The sequence below is a fragment of the Lissotriton helveticus genome, chromosome 4_2 (assembly GCF_964261635.1).
Source record: "Lissotriton helveticus chromosome 4_2, aLisHel1.1, whole genome shotgun sequence".
NCBI lineage: Eukaryota > Metazoa > Chordata > Amphibia > Caudata > Salamandridae > Lissotriton > Lissotriton helveticus.
In genome coordinates, this window is record NC_136064.1 from 90,490,067 (window position 1) to 90,509,249 (window position 19,183).

Here is a 19,183-nt window from a genome sequence, read left to right on the forward strand (position 1 = left end):
TAATAGGAAGACTAGGAGTCCCAGGACAAACATGAAGGAAGGACAGGGGAATGTGGTAAGATGAGGGACTGAGAGGATGCTGTGAGTTACCAGGAGTGGAGCCAGGGGTCCAGGCTGTGCAGAAAGGACAGATCCTACCACACCAATCCAGGAGCAGGCAGTGAAACTCAGGGATCAGGATTCAGAAGTCAAAGGTGGTCTCCCATGGTGCACTGCGTCTAGAAGACCCTGGATAAGAGCTGAGGGGAGGGCTTGTTGTGAAGAATGAGGACCTCAAGGGAAGAAAAGGAACAACCGCGGAAGTGCATCGTTTACAAACATGATTGCGCCCACTCCCCTCTCGGTGAGGGAATGTGTGATGCGAAGGGCTGCGGGGTGTAGGTTCTTCAGTAGGGGCAGTTAGTGGACGCCTTCTTCCTTTTAGCACCTCCCAGGTGTGAGCTATTGAACTGAAAGGAAAGTTTTTATCACCAGCCTGAGTCCTTCGGTTATTAACAATCCTAACTTAGTTAATGTCCTTCTTGGCAGACCGAAAACAAGAGAATTAGCCACAAATTGTAAAAGTGTTTATAAATGATCGGGTGTCCAGCACAAAAGACTGGATGCAAAGCAGGCAGGACCTGGGCCACCGCATGGAGACAGCCCAGCTCAGGCCCCTGGAAACAAGTCTGAAGGGAATGTTAGTACAGGAGAAAAACAAACACACTCCTTTGGAAGAATGTGCAGAGAACAAATGCCCAGCATTGTTTGTGTCCCTCATAGCTTCTCTGCCAGAAAAAAAATCGATGCAATAACATACAGCTGTAAGCCATAATATTCTAGGATACTTCAACTATATAGTGTCGATGAAATATTTCAGAGTTGAGTAATTTCTATAAGGTTGCTGTTCAAGAATGCCATACGCTGCATGTTACCGCCAGGATGGAAAGTACCATTGCCACGCCAGTAGCCACGTTTACGCTACATGTTACCGCTGGGATGGAAAGTACCATTGCCACGCCAGTAGCCACGTTTACGCTACATGTTACCGCTGGGATGGAAAGTACCATTGCCACGCCAGTAGCCACGTTTACGCTACATGTTACCGCTGGGATGGAAAGTACCATTGGCACGCCAAGTAGCCACGATTACCCTGCATGTTGCTGCTGGGATGGAAAGTACCATTGCCACACCAGTAGCCACATTTGTCCTGCGTATTACTGCTGGGATGGAAAGTACCATTACCACGCCAGTAGCAACCTTTAAGCTGCATGTTACCTCTGGGATTTAAAGTACCATTGCCAGCCAGTAGCCACGTTTACCCTGCATGTTACCGCTAGGATGGAAAGTACCATTGTCACGCCAGTAGCCACGTTTACGCTGCGTGTTACCGCTGGGATGGAAAATACCATTGCCATGCCAGTAGCCACGTTTACGCTGCGTGTTACCGCTGGGATGGAAAGTACCATTGCCGCTCCAGTGCCACGTTTACGCTGCATGTTACTTCTGAGATGGAAAGTACCATTGCCACGCCAGTAGACACATTTATCCTTCATGTTACCGCCGGGATGGAAAATACCATTGCAACACCAGTAGCCACATTTGTCCTGCGTATTACTGCTGGGATGGAAGTACCATTGCCACGCCAGTAGCCACATTTACCCTGCATGTTACCTCTGGGATGGAAAGTACCATTGCCACGCCAATAGCCACATTTACCCTGCATGTTACCTCTGGGATGGAAAGTACCATTGCCACGCCAATAGCCACGTTTACCCTGCATGTTACCTCTGTGATGGAAAGTACCATTGCCACGCCAGTAGCCACATTTACCCTGCATGTTACCTCTGGGATGGAAAGTACCATTGCCACGCCAGTAGCCACATTTACCCTGCATGTTACCGCCGGGATGGAAAATACCATTGCAACACCAGTAGCCACATTTGTCCTGCGTATTACTGCTGGGATGGAAAGTACCATTGCCACGCCAGTAGCCACATTTACCCTGCATGTTACCTCTGGGATGGAAAGTACCATTGCCACGCCAATAGCCACGTTTACCCTGCATGTTACCTCTGTGATGGAAAGTACCATTGCCACGCCAGTAGCCACCTGTACACTGCATGTTACAGCTCGGATAAAAAGTGCCATTGCCAGCCAGTAGCCATGTTTACGTTGCATGTTACGCTGGGATGGAAAGTACCATTGCCAGGCCAGTAGCCACATTTACCCTGCATGTTACCTCTGGGATGGAAAGTACCATTGCCACACCAGTAGCCACATTTGTCCTACGTATTACCACAGGAATGGAAAGTACCATTGCCACTCCAGTAGCCACATTTACACTGCATGTTAAGGCTGGGATGAAAAGTATCATTGCCAAGCCAATAAACACATTTACCCTGCATGATACCGCCAGGATGGAAAGTACCATTGCCACGCCAGTAGCCACATTTACCCTGCATGTTACCGCTGGGATTGAAAGTACCAATGTCAGTAGCCACATTTACTCTGCACTTTACCACTGGGATGGAAAGTACCATTGCCACGCCAGTAGCCACATTTACCCTGCACTTTACCACCGGGATGGAAAGTACCATTGCCACGCCAGTAGCCACATTTACTCTGCACTTTACCACTGGGATGGAAAGTACCATTGCCACGCCAGGAGCCACATTTATCCTTCATATTACCGCTGGGATGGAAAGTACCATTGCCACGCCAGTAGCCACATTTACATGCAGGAAAAACATATGAAAAAAAGGAAGAGGGACATCAAATAAACAAACGAGGGAAGGAGAGACACTGGTGAGCAGGTTCCGGAAAAGGCACAAGTTACAATATGTCTGTAGACTGGGAGGGGGTGTGCACGTGCCAGAGAGTCACAGCCACAGTTTAGACCACTTTCGGCAGTATGTATACAACTGAGGTTTCACCCGGAAGTGAAGCGGACCACTGTCTGGGAACATGTCAATCACACGAACGTCTTCCAGTTGTCTTCCGACAGCTGACCTGAGGGTGTGGTCCGGGAGGGAGGGCAAATGTGAACTCTACATTTTTGGTGCAGAGCTCGAGATGGCCAGCTTCTTCCATGGATGGACCCGAAAGCCATTGGTGACCTCTCATCGCGATTACTCCAAGGGTCTCTACCTGAGTCTTCCCAAATGTCTCACACAGAGGCCCAGATTTACCAAGTTATCAGACAGCACAGTGCAGCAGCTGCAAATCCCGCGCTGTGCTGCGTGAGAAGGATAGAACAGGAGAGCGCCATATTTACAGGAATATGGCATTATCCTTTGCACCATAGTGAAAGGGTGTCTGCGTGAGTCTAGCATAGATTTTGTACTGGAAGCAAGGCTTTAAGTGGGCCAGGTCCTGCCAGTCCTGAGCACCGGCAGTTCTAAAAAGCAGGTGACGAGACGGGCCCTTACCGGCTCTCCGTTTTTGCCTTCAGCCTCAGGGTGAAAAAAAATCTGAACTCTGCAGCGGGACCACCCTCCACTGCCTTTGATGTAACTTGAAAGAGACTCGTTCTAATTCTTTCATAGTCTCATCATGTCAGACCTGAAGCATTTTCAATATTCTCTACAACAAAGCCGTAGTTGATGCTTATTTATCATATGCAACTAACAACCACTGACAAAGCCAATAGTCCTAACTTGTTGTAGGTGTAATGTTACTTGTTGTATTGATATCTGGATGCAACGACAGAAGCAGCAAAATGCCAGTCGGGCAACAAACTATGCTAAGTACAGATTTGTAGCTTAGGTTTTTTTTAAGCTACACCCTTAATTGCATTGCCCACGCCCCTTTGAGAGACCCCTTCGTTTTTTCATCCCACTTAAAGCTCCGACTGGAAGGATACCCTTCCAATTCAAAATACTATGCTTGGACTAACTTTGGTCAGAGTCAGCAGTTTCACCAGAAAATATATTTCAAATGTGTATTCGTAAATAGCACGTTCACCTTAAAGGGTATCTTGGCTCTGAATAACAAATGTTTATTGTTACCCAACGTTACTTTTCTATCGACCTCAGAAGGATGAAAGGTTGAGTGGACCCACTGGGATTTGAGCCTATGACCAAGAGGTTAAAACAGGCCGCTGCAGTGGACACATTAATCCAGGCAGCCACCAGATCCGGCATCCAGAGCAGAGCGTGGTGCTTGACACTATTTCATTAATTGTGGGAGATTTATAAAGTGCTCTATTGCTCTAGTGGAGCCTCTTGGCGCTATGTAGCTTAGAAAGGGATTTAAGATGGTAAATAACGACTTTACATAAAGTTTACGGTGCGTTTACTGAATTTTAAGAGGGGACTGGACTCGTATTCTAATTGGGATGGAGTTCCGGTGGATGCTCCCAAGTGAGGGAAGTCCACCCCCCACTTATTCTAATTAATTCGTGAAGTAAGTTTATTATTTTGAAAGTAATTTTCTTTATCCCATCTATTTTCAAATGAATGCGATAATTATGTCAATGTATTTTGACTTAATCAGTTGGCTCGTTTTCCTTGCTTCAGGGATACTTAACCCGTCTCCTCGGAGGTAGTAATTGTATTTGGCGGGCACGCGGCCTGGCAGAGCAGGGCGGCCCCGGCCACGGGTTGTCTAATCTGCTCTAATTGGAGATTAGCGCCTGCAGATCAGGGCGGCGGCAACTGCAGCAAAGCGGCTTAGAGAGGCTTCCAGGCGCGCTGTTCACTTCAAGAGACGGAGGCAGCAAAGAGCGCGACAGACAGGGGGGCAGGGGGGCCGGTGACCCCTCTCAGGTCAATGGAGAGCAGGGTGGGGCACGTGCGAGGCTCCCTGGACAACAGAACAGCAACAAAAATACTACAAAAATAGATAAAAGGCTGCAAAAAATGAGTCCACAGAAATGAAGGCTAATACAAATATAGGAGGAGTCCAATTATTTTGAATTTGGGGATGTATGTCACTACAACGCACACACTTTTACAACGCATACCTTTACAACGCATTTTTTTACAACGCAACATCCATTACAACGCATTCCATTACAACGCATGCCATTACAACGAAAATTAAAAAACTACATTTACAACGCATTCCATTACAACGCATAATACCTTTACAACGCATACCATTACAACACATAACATTACATTGCATGTTTTGATAAGTATTGGATAGTGTAGGGGTAAAATTTACTATTCTAACTCCAGGGGGTGCAACAGTAGGGTAAGTGTTGGATAGTGTAGTGGTAAAAATTACTATTCTAACTCCAGGGGGTGCAACAGTAGGGTAAGTGTTGGATGGTAATGTTATGCGTTGTAATGGTATGCGTTGAAATGACTGCGTTGTAAAGACATGCGTTGTAGTGGTGTGCGTTGTAGTGTCATGCGTTGTAATGGTTGCGTTGTAATGGCATGCGTTGTAATGGATGTTGCGTTGTAAAAGTTTCATTGTAATGGTAGTGCATTGTAAAAGTTGCGTTGTAAAGGTTGTTTCCCACCTCGGAGTGTATTACTCAGAATAAGGAGTGTACATCAGTTCTAGTTATAATTAGGGTCTTTGTAAATGTTGTATATATTGTGTGTATGTATTGTATTATACATGTGATTATGGTTTATATGTTGTTATTATATATTTGTTTATGTCTTTGCTGCTCCTAAACTGAGAAAAATCCTAACTTTAAGGCTTTCGGTATTCACAGAAGGCATTCAGGAGTCCTAAAGTAAGGACTCCTAACTTCTGTGAATACCGAAATGAGTAAGTGCCTTCTGTGAATACCGAAATGAGTAAGTGCCTTCTGTGAATACCGAAATGAGTAAGTGCCTTCTGTGAATACCAAAATGAGTAAGTGCCTTCTGTGAATACCAAAATGAGTAAGTGCCTTCTGTGAATACCAAAATGAGTAAGTGCCTTCTGTGAATACCAAAATGAGTAAGTGCCTTCTGTGAATACCGAAATGAGTAAGTGCCTTCTGTGAATACCAAAATGGTAGTAAGTTTAGGATTTTGTCTTAAGTTAGTTCTGTGAATCGGGCCCGTAGTGCCCGTGACATCATACAGCCCCACGGTCTGGTCCTGGGGGGCGCACTCACTTCCCACGTCTTCTGAGTACCTGGGGCACGCCTGGACATCTCAGCATAAGTGTCCTCCTAGTATTAGAAGCCACGAGGTGGTAGGAGTAACATTAGAACAGATGTTCTCACAGAGTTGTTCTGGCTGCATAGAGCTTTGGCAGCAATAGTGTTTGAGGGAACAACAACAAACAAATGCTAAGCAACCTCCAGCACACTCATGGGAACGCAACTGATAGGCAGGGGTAAGGCTGAAGGTCAGGAAGATCTGGATGTTAAGAAATATGGAATGTGGGTGTTGTTGTTTGGTGGCTTAGTGGACTAATGTGTCCAATGTAAAAACCTGTGTTTAACTTCATGGTCACAGTTTCAAATCCCGGTGGGGCCTCTCAGCCTTTTATCCTTCCGAGGTCGGTAAAATGAGTATCATTAGATAGGGTAGCAATTAACATCTGTTATTCATAGCCAAGATGTCCTTCTGGGTGAACGTGCGCCTTACAAATACACGTTAGATTATATAATTGGCTGTCACCTCTATGTTTCTCATATGATGGTGTTTGAACTACCAGGTAATAATATCCTCGGACGGTGGATGAGTCTGTGTGGGGTTTCTTTCCAAGGCGGAGGCCACTGCGGTCCCTCCAAGGATGGATGGAGTCCCCGGAACTCCCTCCCACCTGTGCCTTCAGGGGATCCCCCCAGTGCCCGTGCATACAGCACCCAGAGGTAGACCAACTAAACGCCATGCGTGCCTTGGCATGCATGCCGTGCCCATATCAGTACTTAAAGCTGACTCTGCATTAGGAGTCAACAGTGGCCGGAGAGAGGACCAACCTCATGGGCCCGTCGGCCAGTTGGACCCACTGCATCGCCTTCCCACTGATCCAGTGCGGCTCACATAGAGCGTTCTGCGGGGCGGTGCGGGCGGGGGAGGGGCAGGATGGGGGATAGTAAACTCAGACCTACGATGGAACAGGTTCCTCCGTTCTGTCGTATGTCCGAGTTTACTACCCCGCCCCACCCTGCCCCTCCTCGCCCACAACGCCCCAGAGCACAGCCTACGCGAGCCGCCACTGCACTGATCAAATATCCACGTATGCTGATTTACCTTCATGTATTTATTTATTTAAAGAGTTTTATATAGCGCTGGCTAGATCCGAAGGTATCAGAGCGTTTTACATAAGGTTCAACAATGTAACAAAAAAAGATCAACAATTACACATTAAGTCAAAAAATAAGTAATACATTAAGAGAGGAAAGCAACCATTCCAACTGCAAAGGTTATGTACCGCATGGTGCTTGGAGTGGCACGAGGAGTACATTAATTACAAAACATGCATTTAATAATTTGCAAATAGTCCCGGAAACATGATTGAATGCAATTATATTGTCAGCAAAGGCGTACAAATTGAACTTCACAAATCAAAATGCAGCATCAAGCATGCTTTGAAGTTGTGTGCTAAGTGAAAAGGTGAACACTTTGTGCTGGTGAAGAAATATGAAAACGGTGCAAGTGAAAAAAAAAGAGAATGCTACAGCGTATTAGACAAGAATTCTAAATAAGGTTATGCATAAATCAATATATTTCTGGAGGAATTTTTAAGACCATTAAACTGACGTTTCAGATGTCAGTGCACCGCATTATTGCTCTGTGTGCGTGTGTGTGCGACTTCACTCCATATGAACCAGCCAGATATTCATAGCACCGCATATCGGTGCTGAGTGAGTGTGTGGGAGTGACTGTCTGTGATTAAATACACCGCACGGCGCTGTTTCGGTACATGTTGTTTCCTTGCCAAAAGAATAGTATGTTTGACATTGCTTTTTACCCGTGCGGCCTTGACTTACAGGGCTATTTAAAAGTAATTATTTGTTGTATGTACATATTTCTGATATCGTTGTGACCTGGGGTGCACTATATAACTGTGTGATATTGATTTATAATAATTGCTGAAGTGGGCCTAGGTTTGACAACGTGTTGCACCGCATAAAGGTGCGGTGGGGGTGGAGTAGGATCTTTCCCAAGTGTGCATACAACTGATGTCAGCTTAACACGTTTAGGCCTAGTACTGCTAGTGATAGTTCCACATGTGATTTATGCCTAGAAATACATGATGTTAATGCTGAATTAGTTAATGTATGTGTTGAATACAAATTCTATTTACATACAACACGTGTGAAGTCTCATTTGTGACACTGAGTGTATTTATTGTGTGTGAGTTCAGGGCCGGACTGAGAACCAAAACCGGCCCTGGCAAAGTGCTCGGCCAGCCCCCTGGGGGTGCGACTGAGCTCTATGCCGGGGCCAGTTTTTGGCCGATTTTGTTACAGGGCCGATTTTGCAGCTATGCTGCAAAAACGTCCCTTTAACAAAAACGGCCCCCAGGGCCCAAAACCGGCCCCCACCCTTGCGGCGCACCGGGGGATTGCCCGGTGCCCGCAACGGCCAGTCCGAGCCTGTGTGAGTTCTGTGCCAATGTTTTACACATTGCCTCTGTGATAAGCCTGACTGCTCAGTGCCAAGCTACCCAATGGTGAGCGCAGGTTATAGAGTGGTAGGTTCAGCCTGGCTAGGGCCTTGCCTCAATGTGCCAGTTCCAACAAAGAGCTAATAATTTCAAAAGATACAAAGACCAATGTGTGAGGTCTGCAAATCTCATAACGGATCCATCTTCAAAATGCCTGTTTTTCTGCACTCAACCCCTGCTTCTGTCAACGTTTCACCTCTCCCTTTTCCCTCTATAGGGTGTCATCTGAATCGGCAGGACAAACATGGCGGACGGATCAAAGTGAGTACAAGCTCCAGTGCTTTGTTTCTACTGAGCACAAGCCATAATACTGTTCCTGTATTGAGTACAAACTCTAATGTTGTGCCTGTATTGAGGACAAGCTCTGATGCTGTGTCTGTATTGAGTACAAGCTCTGATGCTGTGTCTGTATTGAGTACAAGCTCTGATGCTGTGTCTGTATTGAGGACAAGCTCTAATGCTGTGTCTGTATTGAGTACGTACAGATTCTAATACTGTGTCTATATTGAGTACAAACTCTAATGTTGTGCCTGTATTGAGTACAAGCTCTGATGCTGTGTCTGTATTGAGGACAAGCTCTAATGCTGTGTCTGTATTGAGTACGTACAGATTCTAATACTGTGTCTATATTGAGTACAAACTCTAATGTTGTGCCTGTATTGAGTACAAGCTCTAATGCTGTGTCTGTATTGAGTACAAGTTCTAATGCTGTGTCTGTTTTGAGTGCAATCTCTAATGCTGTGTTTCTATTGAGTACAGGCTCTAATGTTGTGTCAGTATTGAGTACAAGCTCTAATGCTGTCTTTATTGAGCACAAGCTCTGATGCTGTGTCCGTATTGAGTACAAACTCTAATCCTGTGTCTGTATTGAGTACAAACTCTAATGCTGTGCCTTTATTCAATACTAGAGTGCAAGCTTAAATAATGTGACTGTATTGAGTACATGCTCTAATGCTGTGTTTGTATTCCAAGGAAGCTCTAATGCTGTGTGTTAGACCTGGCAGCTTGGCGTGGGTCTCCCTTCCATTTTTGCTGTTGCCTCATGTCTTTTTGCTGGTGCTAGATGGTTTGGGCACTGTGCCACTGCAGTACAGTGCACTGAGTGAGCCCAGGGCTTGTAAATCCAAATGCTGCAGGTGGGCGTGCAGCACTGGTTGTGCCACCCACAGAAGCAGCCTTGTAAAGTGTGTCTCAGGTCTGCCATTGCAGAGCTTGTGTGCAGTCTGGTACTGCCATGATGACTGGGCAAGTGCATCCACTTGCCAGTCCCTAAACCTTCCCTTTTCTTCATATCAGACACCCCTATGTTAGGCCCAAGGGCAGGGTGCATTGTAAGTATAAGGTAGGAAAAGCTCTGATGTGTGTGGCATGCCCTAATAGTGAATTACAGCGTTTTTCGTTTTTCACTATTGCAAGGCTACCTGTTCTCCATAGGCCAGAATATGCACTTAGATTATTACATTTTATAATCCTAAATGACTCAGGGAACATGGTAGAAATTCGAATGCCTGAACTCAGAATGATAAAATACATCTTTTAGTGAAGTTGGTTTTAACATTCTGTGTTTGAAAATACCACTTTTTGAAAGTAGGTATTTTCTTGTCTATCGAAGCCTGCCTCTTCAAGGTTGTGTATTCCTTGTCTGGAGTTTGAGTGACAGGGGATAGGGGATTCCAGGAGACAGGGTGAGTCAGCCCAGTGGTGAATAGAGGGATCTGCATCTAGATGGGAGGGAGGAGTTGCACCTGGGACCTGAATAGGGCTGTGCCTTCCCTTCACAATGCTGGCTCCACCTCCTCCTGTGGTGTGTCTGATGTCTCTGCCCTGCACTCTGAAAAGAAAGAAGGAATCATGTCAACAAAGTGCTCCAGGATCCAGGACTGACCGGACCTGGTTTGCACTAGGCAAAGGCCTCTTTGCCTTCAGAGAACAAAGAGAAAAGTTGTATAAATATTGGGACCCAGACCCAAGAATTTTAGATCACTTCGGGAAACAAGAAGAAACCTTTGCTGAGGAGAGGAACCTGAAGAAACTGAGGAGAGATTATCCCTAAGCTCAAGTGCTGCTTGGGGGAATTGGCCTGCAGTGGTTGCCTGACTGCCAAAGGAAGGAGAAAGGAACTTTGTGTGCTTTATTTAACTTGTGAAGGATCTCCAAGGGCTTGAGAGAAGAGCTTGCCTCCTGCTGAAGTCTCAGGGACAACAGACTTCAACCACCAGCTCCCCAAGAGTTCTTTGGGAGTGCCTGCAGCTGTTATAGGCCTTCTGAGGGACTGCGTGTCGCAAGGAGCTGGAAGCGCGACCCACAAAGAAGAAGTGTGTCGCCGTTGCAGCCGCTGCTTTCGCATCACGGAGATGCTACCTCTGTAGCTGTCGCATTGCACCACATCACGAGAAACGTCTCGCAACATCAAAGAAGCGTGTCACAGTCGCAGCCGCTGCCGTCGCATCACTGAGCAAGGGTGTCACTGCTGTAGCTGTTGCATTGCACCACAGAAGCGCCTCGCATCCAAGGAGCAGCGCGCCGCCGTCACAGCCGCTATCGTCGCATCACTGAACAAGGGTGTCACCGCTGTAGCTGTTGCATCGAGCGGAAGCATCTCGCATCGTCAGAGAAGAGTGTCGCCGCCAAAGCCGATTTCGTCGCATCACTGGACAAGGATGTCGCCGCTGCAGCCTTCACATCGAGTCGAGACATCTCGCAACATCAGAGGAGTATGTTGCATCAAGAAGAAGATGCCATCTTTGTTTCTTTTGCACCGAATCTTCAATGCATCACTGTCTTTGCGTGTAAGGAATTACCGCACCACCATCCCTGCAACACTTTCGTTGTAGAAGTGTTACGCATCTTAAGGTACATTGACTCACAGTGTCACATTTTAGGATCTAAAGAGAACTAAGCTAATTCTACCATTTTAAGTACAGTATTGTGGATTTTTGTTGTTTGTGGTCTTGTGTTAAATCTATATAAAGAATACTTATTTTTAATATACAACTGGTGTGGTGTCCATCTGTAGTGTTGTCACTTGTGTGTTCACAAATGCTTACACACTGCCTCTGAGATAAACCTGTCTGCTCGTGCCAAGCTACCAAGGGGGTATGCAGGGGTTATTTTAGGAGTGTACCCCCTTACCCTGACTAGAGGCAAGGGTCCCTATTTGTCACAAGTACCTACCTGTGCCAACTAGAGACCCACAAATCTAACACTGTGCCTTTATTCAGTACTTCAGTGCAAGCTTTAATAATGTGCCTGTATTGAGTACAAGCTCTGATGCTGTCTCTTTATTGAGGACAAGCTCTAATGCTGTGTCTGTATTGAGTACAAGCTCTAATGCTGTGTCTGTATTGAGGACAAGCTCTAATGCTGTGTCTGTATTGAGTGCAAGTCCTAATGTTGTGTCTGTATTGAGGACACTGCTCTAATGCGGTGTCTGTATTCCGAAGAAGCTCTAATGCTGTGCCTTTATTCAGTACTTCAGTGCAACCTTTAATAATGTGTCTGTATTGAATTTAAGCTCTAATGCTGTGTCTGTATTGAGTTCAAGCTCTAAGGCTGCGTCAGTATTCAGAACAAGCTCTATTGCTGTGCCTTTATTCAATACCTCAGTGCGAGCTTAAATGCTGTGCCTGTATTGAGTACAAGCTCTGATGCTGTATCTGTATCGAGTGCAAGCTCTAATACTGTGTCTGTATTCAGCACTTGAGTGCAAGCTCTAATGCTGTGTCTGTATTGAGTACAAGCTCTAATGCTGTGCCTGTATTGAGTACAAGCTCCAATGCTGTGTCTGTATTGAGTACAAGCTCTAATGCTGTGCCTCTATTGAGTACAAACTCTAATGCTGTGTCGGTATTGAGTAAAAGCTCCAATGCTGTGTCTGTATTCAGTACTTTAGTGCAAGCTTTAATGCAGTGTCTGTATTCAGTACAAGCTCTGATGCTGTGTCTCTATTTAGTACAAGCTCTAATGCTGTGCCTGTATTGAGTACAAGCTCTGGTGTTATGCTGGTATTGAGTACAAGCTCTAATGCTGTGTCTGTATTGAGTACAAGCTCTGGTGTTATGCTGGTATTGAGTACAAGCTCTAATGCTGTGTCTGTATTGAGTACAAGCTCTGGTGTTATGCTGGTATTGAGTACAAGCTCTAATGCTGTGTCTGTATTGAGTACAAGCTCTGGTGTTATGCTGGTATTGAGTACAAGCTTTAATGCTGTGCCTGTATTGAGTACAAGCTCTGGTGTTATGCTGGTATTGAGTACAAGCTTTAATGCTGTGTCTCTATTGAGTATACGCTCTAATGCTGTGTCTGCATTGAGTACAAGCTCTAATGCTGTGCCTGTATTGAGTACAAGCTCTGTTGTTATGCTGGTATTGAGTACACACTTTAATGCTGTGTCTCTAATGAGTATAAGCTCTAATGCTGTGTCCGTATTGAGGACACGCTCTAATGCTGTGTCTGTATTGAGCACACACTCTAATGTTGTGTCTGTATTGAGTTCAAGCTCTAAGGCTGCGTCCGTATTCAGAACAAGCTCTAATGCTGTGCCTTTATTCAATACTTCAGTGCGAGCTTAAATAATGTGCCTGTGTTGAGTACAAGCTCTAACGCTGTGTCTGTATTGAGTGCACACTGTGACACTGTGTCTTTATTGAATACTAGCAGCCCGTCCCAACATTGTCCGGGTATGAATTGCTGCCGGCCAGCAGTATATTGTTTTGTAGGATTTCGTTTTGATAGCATTTCTTATCTGTGTCAGGCCTGTGAAACGCTCCGATTCACAGTGCACTGCTGATGCATTTAAGAGTGCACGTTCAGTAGTGTGTGAACTCGAGTTTCCCTACTTTATTTTTCCTTGCAATATTATATAGCTCGAACTCGACAACATGGTACGAGCACAATTTGCATGACAGAAGAACACATTCATTTGTGGTAGGCACGGGTAGACAAATCGATTAGCCTGGAATCACAGGATATTGAGCTGATGCCAAGATTCGAACGTAGCTCCCCAGCTCTAAAGTTCGCAATTCTAGAACTTGTGGCAGGAGGTGTGTCTAAAAGTGTATGTCGGTGCTGGCCATCAATGACAGAGACCTGTGCATTTTTCAAATGGGTGGTGAAAAAATATGAGTATGTTGCTGGAGATGTGGGCCGCCGTGCCACCAATGTACTTTCCTGTGGGAGGGTAAACACCCATTATTCCACAACTTTCTTTCCGCATACCATCACTCCGCATAATTTCATTACGAAAGTACCATGACTCCGCAGTGCCATTATAACGCATGGCATTACATTTTATATGCTTTTACCACGCATACATTTACAACGAAATTCGTTGTAAATGCATGAATGGTAAAAGCACGTTTTTTAAAAATGTTTGGATAAGGTAAGTATGGGTATAGGGGTATGTGTTTTGGGGTACTGAGGTATATGCTTTGGGGTGTTTGGGTATTTTAAGGGTTCAGATATAGTTTTGGGTTATAGGGTACAGGGGTAGGTTTAGGGTATAGGGATAGGTATGGGTTTTGGGGTACAGGGGTATTTTTAGGGTTCAGGGCTAGGTTTGGGTTTTGGGGCATAGGGGTATTTTTAGGGTTCAGGAGTAGGTTTGGGTTTTGGGGTACAGTGGTATTTTAAGGGTGCAGGGCTAGGTTTGGGTTTTGGGGTAAAGGGGTATTTTTAGGGTTCAGGGATAGGTTTGGGTGTTGGGGTACAGGGGTATTTTAGGGTTCAGGGGTAGGTTTGGGTTTTGGGGTACAGGGATATTTTTAGAGTTCAGGGGTAGGTTTGGGTTTTGGGGTACAGGGGTATTTTTAGGGTTCAGGGGTAGGTTTGGGTTTTGGGATACAGGGGTATTTTAAGGGTTCAGGGCTAGGTTTGGGTGTTGGGGTACAGGGGTATTTTAGGGTTCAGGGGTAGGTTTGGGTTTTGGGGTACAGGGATATTTTTAGGGTTCAGGGGTAGGTTTGGGTTTTGAGGTACAGGGGTATTTATAGGGTTCAGGGCTAGGTTTGGGTTTTGGGGTACAGGGGTATTTTTAGGGTTTAGGGATAGGTTTGGGTTTTGGGGTACAGGGTATATTTATAGAGTTAAGATGGGTTAGTGTTTAAGGGTGTTGGGGTATTTTAAGGAGTAAGGATGGGTTATGATTATGGGGTGAAGGGGTATTTAAAGGGAGCAGGGTGGGATTAGCACACAATATGAGACATGGCATTAAGGGTGGAACGTAGCACACGCCCCCAGCACACGCCCACAGCACAACGCAGACACGCCCACAAGGGACTACTTTGCTGGCACGGTTCTTTTACCTTTTAAATGTATATGGTGGGCGTCTGCATAGCCTATGTCCTTCTGCTGTAACTGCCCTTTCCAACGCTGCATTGGGTGTGGTGATTGGTGCTGTGGTTCCTGAGATTACCCGCCTCAAAGGTTTGGGCTCTCTCTTTATTATATTAGTATGGATGAGCCATAATTCTGTTTCTATGTTGAGTACAACCTTTAACGCTGCGTCTGTATTGAGTACAAGCTCTAATGCTGTGTCTGTATATAAAGTGAGGGCCAGTGGCATCTCTGGGGACCAGAGGGCACAACTGGGATAAAATACCTTAAAATTAAAGTTCATGGCTTTTTTGGGTGGGTTCCTCACTTTTTGGGAAGCTCTTGGGGTTGCACCACCTTTTTAACGCCCTTCGGTCAATCAGATGGCCACATACTGTCCAGCATTCCATTCATTTACCTGTTCTTTTTGCCTTCCTCAGGATCCCTAAGACTAGCATTGAATTCCAACTCCTAGGCCCAGTGTATACGTTGGTTACAGCACCCTACCTGCACTGGGCTGGACAGACATGTAATAAATGAAGACTTGTGTAGTTGTGACTTCCTGTGCCTCCACCACACACTTTGGAAAGATGTTTTGCGATGGCTCACCATCATATGTGAGGCAGGCAAACCCTTCTTTGCACCGAACACACACAGAGTGTTAATCTAAAAAGGCAGGACCACAAAACATGAGTCTGAGCCTAATTTGTGAGCAAATAACAGGATAGTTTTGGAGATATTCCTCACCCAAGGATTAACAACAGAATGCCCTGCCTTGTCAAACTCCTCAAGTTGAAACAATTATTTAGAAGAATATTACTCACATGTGCGCTATGAATGTAGATAGTGTCTTTTAAAGAAGTGCTGGTGGTACCGAAGCTCCTCTTGACACAACCCCATTCTAGTTATGGCACCACAAAGTGTTCACCTGGATAATGGTCCAGGAGACACATGTCAGGGATCTTAACGCAGGTCGACGGATACCTTGACAGGACAAAAGTACTATAAGCTGCATGATTCCAAAATGTTTTTTCCTGTGGATTGAGCAACTGAAAACAATACAAGTTGGTGCAGACCCAAATTTGCAACACCGTGTCCCCGCCTTAATCAATAATGTAAGTCATCATTGATTGGACCAGCTCCAGTAGGGACATGTGCCTTAATCGCTCAATCAAGTTCTGCCTTTCTCCTAAACCCCTCCATAGGAGAGTTCTCAGGATCTAGGCACTGCTGGTGCACTTAACTTCCATTCTATATAGAGCAGAGTTCAGTGGCGGATGGTGACATTTGAAAGTGTTGGTCATAAAACAATTGTCGTACTTCACTGTGGCGAGCGAACTTAGTGAGCGAGCCTGAATCACCTACAGGAGGTTTGGGGGGTTTCTCCCCCCGGGAAATTTTGAAAAAAGAGTGGGCAAAAGGTGCATTTTCACGCAAAGAAATCCCATCTCGTGAACTCCACTCAACAAGGTACAGCTTTCATTTGTGCAGCAGGCGCAGTGGCTGGAGGGCCCAGAGGGGCCAACCAAATCCTGATTAATATTGTATTGTACACTTCAGAGAACAGTATTAGGGCCCAGTCCATATCAGAGCAACAAGCAGCGTGCCATAGCAGCAAGGTGTGATATATCACAGACGTAAGCACTATATCACACAAATAAGTGTGCATCACAAGCATGAGCAGTGCATATCAAAGACACAAGTGTGCATCGCAAGCATGAGAAGTGCATATCACAGGAAAAGGTTCTAGGTTTCAATAACAAGTGATGTAATGCAGAAAAGAGCAGCAGACAGTACAGTGTGATATATCTGAAAATACCATTATATTACAGAAAAGAGCCGTATATCAGGGAAGCAAGTAGTATGAATAGCATAGCGAGAAGAGCTTTATATCAAGGCAAAAAGAAAAGAAGAGGCCTAGCAATCACTGAAACATCCGCTGTAGCATAACAATAGGTGGTGGTATATCACAAAAGAGCAATGTCCCTTCAACAACTGGCACACCACACTACCGTTTTACAACACAGCTCATGGTATTACAACATATTTCTATATCATAAATTGTTTATGGTGCTTAAACAAAACCAAGGTCTCTGAGCACTCCGAATCAGTCTATTATTATCAGCCTACAGGAAGGTATGTATTTTTGTCAACCTCTGAAGTCGAAAACACCTGCAAGTAAGAGTGTGCAAACTGCCTACAACTTTTTTACAAAGTTTTGCTATGCAAGCCAAGACAAATGCTTGCATAATACCTCACGTTTAGTAAATCTATGCATTTGACAGAGTTTTTCCCAGCAAATTTACAGTATTTCCTCACCGGTGGAATTTGCTTGTGGATGGTAGTAGTAGGCGCTGAAAATGAATGTACCGTTCTCTTGCGAGTGAAGCATAACACTGTTTTCCTCATGTCTTTAAAACTGAATACATGTCACTGATCTTTCTTTCTCGTAAGAACTTGAAAGGAGTGTGCAATTTTATATGAAACTTCACGTTGCAGAGAATTTGGGGAACAATGGGTAATATTCATAGTAGTGACAAGCAGTTGCGGCTCACAATACTCGCGGGGCGGGGTCTCGCATCGGGGAAGGAGGGTCTCGTGTGGGGGTCTCGCGCGGGGGTGGGGGGTCTGCAGGGGTTTGAAAATATAATACAAAGAAGCTTAAACTTACCTGACCGGGTCTGCCTCCTCTGCTGTCTGCTTCTGGGCCGGGGTCCGCGTTTGGCGCCTTCACCGTCGTCTTCTGCGTGAGTGGCTGGCAAGCCCTCTCAGGCCCTCAGCCAATCCAGATGCTGTTCCAGAGTCCAGCAGCGCCAGGATTGGCCTGGAGCAGGGTCACTCCCTGCCCATTAGGAGACTGGGGGCTGCGAAAGAAGCAACCCTCGCTCTCCTAAGGGGAAGGCTTAGTGGGCATGTTTGGGCTTGTCTTAAAAATGACCAGCCCAAAAACGAACATGCGCACTATTGCGCTGTCACTCACCCTGAGTGCTGCAGCAGCCCCATCTCCTTCAGCGTCCCTCGTTCTACTTCTGACGCTAATTCCATTCCATTCAGGAGTCCTGATCGCTGGAATTAGCATCAGAAGTAGAACGATTTCTAAATGGGGCCATGGGCCCGTGGCATTGGTGGGGCAACGCCCAAACGCCCCCAATGGATGCACCGCCACTGGCCAGAGTTACTAGTTCAGTGTTGTGAATCTTTCACTCTCGGGGCGCGAGGCAGTCCCTTTGTGCGACCTATTATGTCCACACCAGGAGACCCCATCAGGGAAAATAACACATTCCTGCTTCAAGGCTCCGTATAAGTACAGCCTGAGGCAACAAAACAGCTACATGGCAGTTATATACTTGCATTTTGGGTCTATTCAATGTTCACCAGTATTCCTGGCATAAAGTCATTTATAGCCATGCACAGCCACATTCATTTCCACCAACCTTCCAGACACCTCCGCTCGGCCGGTCTCTCAGAAGCGCACAGCCCACTCATACACAAATGAAGAGCAGGGGTCTGTGCCTTCTGGTACCTGATCCCTAAACCCTGGAACGACCTCCCACCACACATCAGAGCCGTCTCCTCTTCCTGTAAGCCCGCCCCAGTTGACCTCACACACTGAGTAAAAGTCACCTAGATACACGCACGGACAATAAGCGCGCTATAAAAGCACTTAACATAACATTTGTTTTTTGGGAAATTCCATGTGGAGAGCTGCCACACCCAATGTAAAGCCACAATTTAATGTCACCCAACATGGTTCAGAGTGCTTTAAAGTACTCAATGTTCCGCCAAATCTCCCAACATTTCTAAACGCGATTCCTAAGTTCATCTCTTACATAAACATTGTCCACTTTTCATAGCCTACTCTGCTTTAAAATGCCCCACATACTCAGTGCTTAATTTGAGCTTGTATATGGCTTTGGGTGCTAACTGCACTCATCTTTGGGAACCAGCATTTGTTTTTCCTCATCAGATATTGACCAGGAGCAAGAGAGAGAAAAACACACAAAGGAGAAATATGGGGGAAGAGAAAGACAGAAAAAAATGGCACAAAGGGAGAATGCAGGGCCCTGCAGGAGTGAGATCAAGGGGTAGAGAGTGCCTGGCAGTGGATTAAAGAGGCCTGAGGTGGATTCAAGACTACGCAGCCTTGGCATTCATTGCACTGATCTATTATAGCACGGATGGAGCAGAGCTTTGGGCACCGGCACTCATTCATTTACAAATTAAGCACTGCACATACAAGCACCTTTTCAAAATATCCCTTGTGGTAGAATAATAGCAAGAATCTAAAAATGCTAGTGCTAGACCCTAAGTACACTCCAAG

At 45.6% G+C, this 19,183-nt stretch overlaps 1 protein-coding gene across 1 annotated transcript in view; it reads left to right on the forward strand.

The window, feature by feature from the left end:
• ARR3 (arrestin 3) overlaps window positions 1-19,183 on the forward strand; it is a 131,270-nt gene that overhangs the window by 3,327 nt on the left and 108,760 nt on the right. Inside the window, exon 2 of the mRNA XM_078640004.1 lies at window positions 8,768-8,811. Within this exon, the coding sequence (XP_078496130.1) occupies window positions 8,795-8,811 (17 nt within the window). The 5' untranslated portion in view covers window positions 8,768-8,794. The remainder of the gene's footprint in view (window positions 1-8,767; window positions 8,812-19,183) is intronic.